Below are 9,148 nucleotides of genomic sequence, written 5' to 3'. Positions count from 1 at the left end.
TTTTTGGGGGGGGGGGCAGATCTTTTCCCACTCCTCCTCTCCCTTAACTAAAGGGGGCAATTTGGTTTGAAGGGAAATGTTTTTCAATGCCTGAATCAAAACTCGGCATTTTAAGTTGGAGCTTTGGGGAAATGCGTTCAAAATATAAAAGCAAAATACGATGAGGAATTTATAAGAGATAACGGAAACTAATCTGTATAAAACTGCCGCCCCCTCCGTTGGCTGCGCCTCGTTGGCCGACTGAGAGCGCCGGCCGCGCCTGCCAGCCCGAGCCGGTTCGCCCAGTGACCTACTCAGTCAGACCCTCCTGGCGAGCTCAGCCCTCTGACGTCAGCGGCGGGACAGGCCTCCTTGCCGGAGGGTGGCGCTGCTGCGCTCCTCCTGGGCCCATGCCGCACTCGCATTGACGCCGGTGCAACGGGCTAAGCGCTCCGGTGTCGCCGTGTATATAACTCCCTCCCCATTCGTTCCGCGGCTCGTTCCCTTCGAAGCGAAGTGGTGCGGGGATGTTGGCCGCCAGGTTAGCGGGTTGTAGGCCGCCCCTCTCGTCGCTCCGGGTGCTGAGGGGGCTCCCGGCCGCGGGGTTTCATTGCTCGGCGCAGCGTCTCCGCGGGGCCAGAGTCGCTGTGGTGAGTCCGGCTGCCAGCCGAGTGTGAGCGGATGAGCGCCTTCTTTCCCGTTGCGCCCTAAGGGGCGGCGGCCGCTGCTTCTCCTGCTCCTGCTCCTCCACAGGCGAGAGAGCTTGGAAAATTACTACCACCTTTCCCTGCCACCCCCTCGGCGGCTGTGCGGCACACAGGCAGAAATGCAACAGGTTGGGCGGCAGCTGCAGCCCTGGGCAAAGCTGCACGTGCTGCACTGCCTCCTCCTGCCTTGCTGTTAAAGGAAAAAGAGATGGCGGAGTGGAAAGTTGGCGTCCTTGGAAGGGAAGCAGTTGTTCGGGGTCGAGCTGCAGCTCCGAGCACTGCAGCCCTTCACTCGCGCACTTCAGGAATGCTGGCATTGCCCCAAATAGATACCTCGTTTGGTTTTGCTTCCTTTCTTTGGCTCTTATCGTAATTCTGCTCAATTCCCTACACGTAAAATTATTACAGCTCAGAAGCAAGTTTCGCTGGGTTCAGTAGTGTCGAGAATTGCGGCCGCAGATCAGTACTGTATAGTAATGGCTTTCTTTGTTTATACGGTAGTTATATTTTATAGCGCAAGCCCCCTTACATTCCGTGTTCATGCTGAAATATATAACAATATCCAGGCTCGTAAAGGCTTACTAGAGCTGCAGTGAAAAGTGGAGTGGAGAGTAACAGTTCAGACTTCTGTTACGGGTTCATGTAAGGGTCCCGAGTGAAGCATTTGGCACAGATGGGGGAATTTGGAGAACGTTGCAGACAGTTGAGCATTAACAAAACTACTGTGCCCTAGTCAGTGACTGACTTTGGGGGGGGGGGGGTTGAGAGGTTTGGGGAAGGAAATCTTAATACAGTTTACTATTGTTCCCTGGGAGTTTAGATAGTCTATAGAAACAAAGAGTTCTTATGTGGGACCTTCAGGAGTAACACTTCATCCATGAAAGTTTATGCTGCAGTAAGGAAAGCATATGAACAGAGTCACTTTTGGAATACTGAACTGAGTTGGACAAGAAACTACTGTTCCCTCTGTGTATGTGAACTGGGAAAAGAAATGTGATGTTGAAATCACTAGACTGATTTTCTTTTTGCAGGTCTTATCAGGATGTGGTGTTTATGATGGTACTGAAATCCATGAAGCCTCAGCGTGAGTGTATTTGTGTAATCATTGGGTCTCCAAATGATCAACAGTTGAATCAATTGATAAACAGTCCAATTACGCAGGCAGTATTTCTTTGTTTAGATAGCTTCTTGAGTATTTTGGAGAGTCATACCCTATCCCCTCCCCCTAGTTTCTACCAAGATATGAAGTAAATTTCAGTTTAATGTTTTGTTTATTTTGCTACTTCATCTCCTATATCTATGTATTTTGTAGGATATTGGTCCATTTGAGCCGTGAAGGAGCCAGTGTTCAGATGTATGCCCCAGATATTTCTCAGATGCACGTTATCGATCATAGCAAAGGACAGCCAGCTGAGGGTGAATCAAGGTAAGAACAAATTTTAAGACAGGCTACATGAATGTATCTAGATTTATATTTATCCAGTGCACACATATACACATACATCTATTGATACTCTGTGGGAAGCTGGCTACCCTCACTATTTGAATTGGTCTCATCTAAACCTCAGTTTTCTAGATTGTCTCTCCCACCCAGTTATATGTAAATAGTGTTCCCAGTATTTGGATCACAGTTCTGTATATTGCCCTCAAACCATTTGAGTATGACTATACTTTGTTAAATACTTTACCAATAAGTTCAGTAACTTTAAATTATCAATCTCAGGCTGTTCTTTCCTGGGGTCCTTTAATAGCAGTGCTCCTTATATGTCTATGTAGTCAACTTTTGCTCTTCACTTTATACCTCTTTTCTTTAAGAAATGTCTTAGCAGAATCGGCAAGGATCGCTCGTGGTAAAATTGCAGATTTGGCTAAACTTACTGTAAAGGATCATGATGCTGTGATATTTCCTGGAGGCTTCGGCGCGGCCAAAAATCTGTGAGTTCTGAATTTATACGCTATTGCAATTGTTAAATTCCAGATAATTAGCCTCTCTTAAGAGATGCTGTAGGAAAGTTATAGTTCATTAAGAAATACCATTTTTCCAGATGCGTTCGTTCAGGCTTCTTGTTTCATAAGGACAAATATTTTCATTGTTGTGTGTTTGTTGATCCCCCAGAAGAATACACATACCGTTTTTACAGCCAAATCAAGCCCCAGTCTAATGTTGAAAAACAGAATCAAAAGTTTTCTTTTTAAAAATGCCTTAAGTTTTATGCCACATTGTATGGAAATCTTGATGCTGAAACTATTAAAGATAAAATACCGAATTTTTGCACCATAACACTCACTTTTTTCCTCCTAAAAAGTAAGGGGAAATATCTGTGCGTGTTATGGAGGGAATGCCTACAGGTGGCATGCCTACGGATTTTCCTCCTCTAAAAACTATGTGCGTGTTATGGTTGGGTGCGTGTTATAGAGCGAAAAATACGGTACATTAAAAATATTATAAACTAGTTTAATGTGCCATTTTATATTTGTGAGCCACTCAGATAACTATGTTAAACATACGATGTATACAGTATGGTATAAGTACAATAATTATTAAGCAGTAATAATTATTCTTCCTGGTGGTGTTTTCTTGGCATGCTGCAATTTATGTTTAAGGGCCACTGAAATCAGTGGAACTGCATGATGGATTGCAGCTGTAGGCATTTGTTGAAGACTGAAACAATCTGTTACTTATTTGCATGCCTGTTTTCCCTTGGGGGGAGTCAAAATATTTTAAAGAGGTCTTTTAAGGCTGAATCTGTGGATCACTAATGGAATAAGAAAATAAACAAGGAAGCTTTATAGCATTATTGCTGCTTGAGAGGAATATGTTTTCAAGCTGGCTTGGCAGCATCGGTGCTAGAATGGTTCTCATGTATTACAGAAATAGTGCTGATGCCTTGTTTAACTTTTGCCTTGGGAATTTTTTTTAGTGCTTCATCTTTGCATCTGTTTTGCATTTAAGCGATCCAACTCACCCACTGAGTTTAAACTTGACTTTCTTTACTAGCAGTCAATAGACTATTAAAATATTTTTTAACAATTGAAAATTACACTTGATAAAATTAATAAAAATACATGTTGATACAGATGAAAAACGCAGACTTAAAATACTAAACTATCAGGCAATCTTAAAGAGGTCCAATAAGGATAGCTGTATTCAAAAACTTTGCCACTTGCTCTGTGACTAATTGATTGGAACCTTGGAGCAAAATGGTTATAAAAGACTCAGAGGAGCAACCAGGGAGGGACTGTGTAATGGGGAGATTTCAGACAATGATCAATAGGTTCTACGTGTAGCATTTCTGGAAAATGTTTGCAAACTACTTAAAGTCTGAAGGAAGGAGTGCTTCCTTCTCTTGGCTGTTATCCAGCTGTACATCTGCCAAAGAAATTGAGCAGCACAAATCTGAGAACCAAATTTCAAACTGCTCTGTGGTGGGCCATTATGTACACTCATAGAAAGAAGTTTGTGTTTACTTAATTGCCCAGTCAACTCTGTGAATCACTGCACGCAAATGGATCGGCAGGACAGGTGATTTTAACAATCTTCATATGACGGCTGTGCATGTATACCAAGGTGGCTGTGCATGTATACCAAGGTCGTCGTCATCGTCGTCCCCCGGATATCGCTGGACTACAGCTCCCATCATACCTCACTATTGACCATGCTGGCTGGGACTGATAGGAGCTGGAGTTGAATAGCGTTCCAGGGGCCATAGGTTAGCCACCTCTGGTTTACACCAACACTAAAACAGGTATCAAAAATATAGCTTGTATTTAGTGTTCCTGAGGAGGGAGTGGCCATATTTATTGACCTCTTTCTTCAGTACTGAAGCAAAGGAGTGTCTTGGCTTCTGTATTGAAGTAAGGCAGAGGATATTAATTGCTTTTATGAATAAATAATTCCTGCCTCACAGCCCTATTTTTTTAGGTGGGGTTGAAGGGAGGAATCTTGGAGGCTGCCTTATATTGAGTCAGAGCATTGTCCACACTGACTCGTAGCAGACCTCCAGAATTTAAGAATGGAGAGGTTCCTAGCCTTATCTAGAGATGCTGGGGATTGCACCTGCGGCTTTCTCCATGTGAATATGATGTTCTACCAGTGAGCTAGGGCAGAAGTTGAAAGGAAATGGGGATTGCTCTCTTTCTTTGAGTAGTTTAAATTGCATTTCAAGAGACACGGAAGGGCCTTTTACTTATTTAAAGCGTGTTGTACCTCTGGGAATGTAAAATTACAATTTATGGGTCTTTCATTCTTGTGTTAAGGTCTACGTTTGCAGTGGATGGAAAAGACTGTAAAGTGAATGGAGAAGTTGAACGTGTGCTAAAGGATTTCAACAAAGCTGGGAAACCCATTGGGTGTGTAAGTTATAAGATGGGAGTATTTGTTCACTACCGACCTGCCTTCAGCCCACCAGCCACAAATGTTTTGGCTGGCTGATTGCCTGGCACAACAAAGTTGTCAAGCATTGGCAGTCCACACAGTAGGTGATGGTTAGCTGCTTTCGGCCTAATGGATCACAATTTGGGCAGGGCCTATTCAGCTGATCAGCCGAATGAGGAGCCCTGATGGGCAAGGCATCCCATTTCCCACAGTGGCAGCATTTGGAAATCCCACAAGCAGGACATGGCTCAAAAGGTGTGCTAGTTTCTGTACCTGTACAGCACACCAATGCTCCCCAGTCCAGTGTCAATCCTTTCTCTCTTCCTCTTCTTTCCTTCAGACATTGTAGCAACCCACTTTTCTTTGAGGTCCCTGTTCTCACCTCCTTCTTGTCTCCCTGTCCTCCTTCCTTCTGCCTCCAGGCCTTCTTCAAACTCATGTTTCTTATCTTTCACACTCCTTGTCACTTCTGCTTCTGTTTTTCTGTCCTGCTAACAGCCCACAACTTTTCCAGTTTAAGGCCCTATGAGCTCTCCCAGCAACCAGATTTTATCTTCCAACAGCCAGCATAGAATTTCTAATGATTTCTCTCTGTGTGTGTTTGTTTTCTTTCCTTTTCTTATGGAGAAGCATTCTGGGCAGCTGCCACAAGGAACAGAAAAGAGGCATGGGATGGAACTGCCTAACACTTTCTCCTCTGGGTGTTTTTTTCCACTCAAGAGTGTCCTCCCCCTGTTATCAGCTGTGTGTGAGGAAACAGCTGGAGAAGGCATAATTTTGAGAGGTGAAAAGGTTCAGCAATCCTGTCCCTGGACTATTTTGCCTCTCCCAAGAGCTGTTACCTTTTTTTTTTTTTAAGCTGCGTTTTAGAAGTCTAAAGTTACCTTATTCCTTTTAGGATTTTGTTGAGATTGTTTTCCACCCTTGCCGCCTTTTCCTGGTTCTGTTGGACTGAAATTACCATTGCTGTGTAATGATTAATAAGGATTTTACTCAGTTTAGTATCTTTTTTATTTTTGAGGGTGTGCCAAATATTTATAAGCAAAGGAACAGGGAGGTGTAAATACAATAAATCCTCAATGGAGGAACCTAAGTGAAGGTTTTCTGTCCACCTTTTTTTCAGTCTGTGCTGCATTTCACCCGTTTTGGCTGCAAAGGTTCTTCCTGGTACTGAAGTCACTGTGGGACATGAAGAAGAACAAGGTGGTAAGTGGCCTTATGCTGGAACTGCTGGGGCCATTAAAGCACTGGGTGGAAAACACCGTATTAAAGAAGTAACAATATCCTTTTTTCTGGATGAAGGCTGAATTTAAGTGTCTTTTCCTCACCCCTCTCCACACCCTCCGCTACTCCCAAAGAGCCACATGTTTGGAAGCAAGTTGCACTGAAACCAGTAACAAGGTTTTCTTTCTCCTTAAGTGTATATGGGTTTAGGAGGTTAAGTGTGATAAGACATCAGAGATGTACATTTTTGTACAGAATTGAAGAGCTTTCGGGAAAGCATTCTGTGATATATTTTTATTAGCTGATAAACTGCATGACCATCTTCCTTGGGTTTCTAAAACCCTGATAATTAGTTATGATATAGCACAATACTAACCATGTCTGCTCAGAAGTAAGCCTTAATGAAGTTAGTGGGTCTTAATCCCAGGAAAGTAGGGTTAGCATTTCAGCCTTAGTATATTCAATTTGGAAGTAGGATAACATTTGCTTTAGGAAAATCATTAAACTTTTTATCTAAAGTCTAACATAAGAGACTGTTTTAAATGTGAATACCAGATGCCCTGGTCTATAATTCCCATCATCCCAAACTATTGGCTGTGCCAGCTGGTGATGTTTGGAGTCCCAACAGTATCTTGAGATCCACAAGTTGCTCAGCACTGTTCTATACAGTTCCTGAACATAAGTTAGATCACATTCTCAGTTACAGTGTTAGCCTTTTGATTTTTTTTTTTAAATTTCCCGAAACAAATTTGTAAACCCAGGAAAAGCTTTCTAGCAATGTAAGTGGCCTCATTCCAATGTAATACTAAATTATGGCTTAGTGTTAAATAAGTGAGCCTCAGGCTCACGCACTGTTCCCTGGCACAGCTGCAAGGAACATTTTGGAAGCTCTCGGGGTTATGCTATCCATGCATGGAGCAGGCATCCCACTTGGAAAGTTATGACCTAATGTGAAGGAGGCAGGAAGAGCCATGTGACTTTGGGGACGGGGCTAGTTAATATTAACGCTAGTCAGACATAATTAAGTTAAAAACTAAGCAGTTTCTGATCTCCTTCTGACTGTGCCACATAGCTCACCCAGGTTTGTTCCTGAATGAAGCCACCAAGTTTACAGTAAAGAGCGGAGTCTGCTGTCCCTTTAATCATTCTGTCATTCATTCTAAAGTTATGCAAAGTCACGCATTATGTATAATTATATAAAGGCTTGTGAGGCAGAAAGGCATATTCCTGTTTATTCTGTCACTTGGCTTAGTCCCTGTGTTTTCCTTAACTGTCTTCTATGAGGCCCATGTGGACGCAAACCACAAGGTTGTAACTACCCCAGCCTTTATGTGTGAAACAGAATTGCATCACATTTATGATGGCATTGGAGCCATGGTAAAAAGTGTGTTGAAGCTTACAGGCAAATGAAGTGGATACCCATAATAGCAGTGACAATAACTTTAGGAAGTATGGCCCTTATAATGCCGACCTAGCACAGGAGTTGCCTCTAAGAATGCTTACGATTGTATTGGAATGCCGTGTGTAATTTTCATCACTGAAGAAGCTCAGGCCGGTTGAATCATGCATCCCCTCCGTATTTCAGCAACAGTCTTCACATCGTCTTACATTTGACAACTTACTCTGGAGATGGTCACCGCTTAACAAATCTGAATTGATAATGGAATAATAAAAACGATTACATCATAACCTCTCCAAATCTTTCCAATTGCTTATCAAGCCTTTCAGAGACTATTCTAATTGCATAAAATATGTTTCCAAATAAATTCCTACTTCTGAAAATGTGTACCTGAACATTATCATTAGGCAGATTGAGACAGACATAATTAGGTCAAGTGCTGGGGGTCAGGGAATGACAGAGCTGTGTGTGCCCCACATGGCCTGCTCTGTGCCTTCAAAGCTAGCCTGTTGCATTCAGGTACAATGGAGGATGTTGTCTCATTGCTAGTGCCAAAAAAATATTTGACTACCAGTCTGGCTGGCTTTTCTACATGGAATACGGTGAGGCACCACCATCTTGCGCTTCTCCTGAGTCAGCAAAATGTCTTTGGTCACTCCTGCATTGCAGCAGTGAAATCTGGAGATTATGTTGCATGGTTGACAGCCTTCCTCAACCTCAGGTTCCCACATGCTGTTGCACTACAGCCCCATCATCTCTCATCATTTGCCGTGCTGGCTGTGGATAACAGGAGCTGTAGTCCTACTGGAGACCCAAGTCTAGGAAAGGCTGCTCTACTGACAGCACTCTTACCTCACTTTTGTTGTTGTAGTAGTAGTAGGGATGGAGAGTCTCTTTGAAAAGATGACACTTTGCACTAAGAAGATACTGTCAGCGCAACAGAAAGCAGTTGCCCATCTTTGCCACTGTATCAGGGAAGGGGGGAGCTATGTTGAAGCTCTATTTGAGGTATTCACTGGGGGAATTAAAAGCATGTAATCAAGAGTTCTGAAATTGGGGGAGAAAACTACTAAAGAAACCACAAAATAAAAAGGATTTGTTTAAGTTATATGATATAAAATAAATAAAGGAAATAAATGTTCTCACAATTTTGCTGGAATGAATCCATGGTTTATTTTATCAGGGCTAGCTGAAGTTAACAAGTACGTTAGCTGTAAATCATAATTTGACAGCCAAATATCTTGTCTCATGATTAATTGGACTGATTATTGTGGAAACAGAAGATGTCTCCTATTGTACATTTTGTTTTTGCCCTGCCATAACCACTATCTTGCTCACTTTGCCAGTAAGTTCCATATACCAGAAATGACTTTTAATACAATCGTATCTGGTGTGGCACTACTGCCTTAATTTTTTTTTTCTTCTTGAAGGAAACATTTTTTTCCAGCTGATTTCAGTCACATC

The 9,148-nt window shown here is 42.6% G+C and overlaps 1 protein-coding gene across 1 annotated transcript; it reads left to right on the top strand.

The window, feature by feature from the left end:
• Positions 1-888: 888 nt before the first annotated feature.
• On the top strand, positions 889-8,832 carry GATD3 (glutamine amidotransferase class 1 domain containing 3). Its single transcript, XM_083612600.1, is given in 9 exon segments — positions 889-1,031; positions 1,033-1,183; positions 1,718-1,770; positions 1,999-2,112; positions 2,502-2,621; positions 4,944-5,036; positions 6,185-6,335; positions 7,570-8,091; positions 8,716-8,832. Coding segments are annotated over 8 exon segments (945 nt in total). The 5' UTR covers positions 889-894; the 3' UTR covers positions 7,696-8,091; positions 8,716-8,832.
• The last annotated feature ends 316 nt before the right edge of the window (positions 8,833-9,148 follow it).

This window comes from Podarcis filfolensis, assembly GCF_964270895.1.
Source record: "Podarcis filfolensis genome assembly, chromosome: 4".
Classification (NCBI taxonomy): domain Eukaryota; kingdom Metazoa; phylum Chordata; class Lepidosauria; order Squamata; family Lacertidae; genus Podarcis; species Podarcis filfolensis.
The sequence above is the reverse complement of the archived record's forward strand: the minus strand, read 5'-3'. Positions and strand labels throughout refer to the sequence as shown.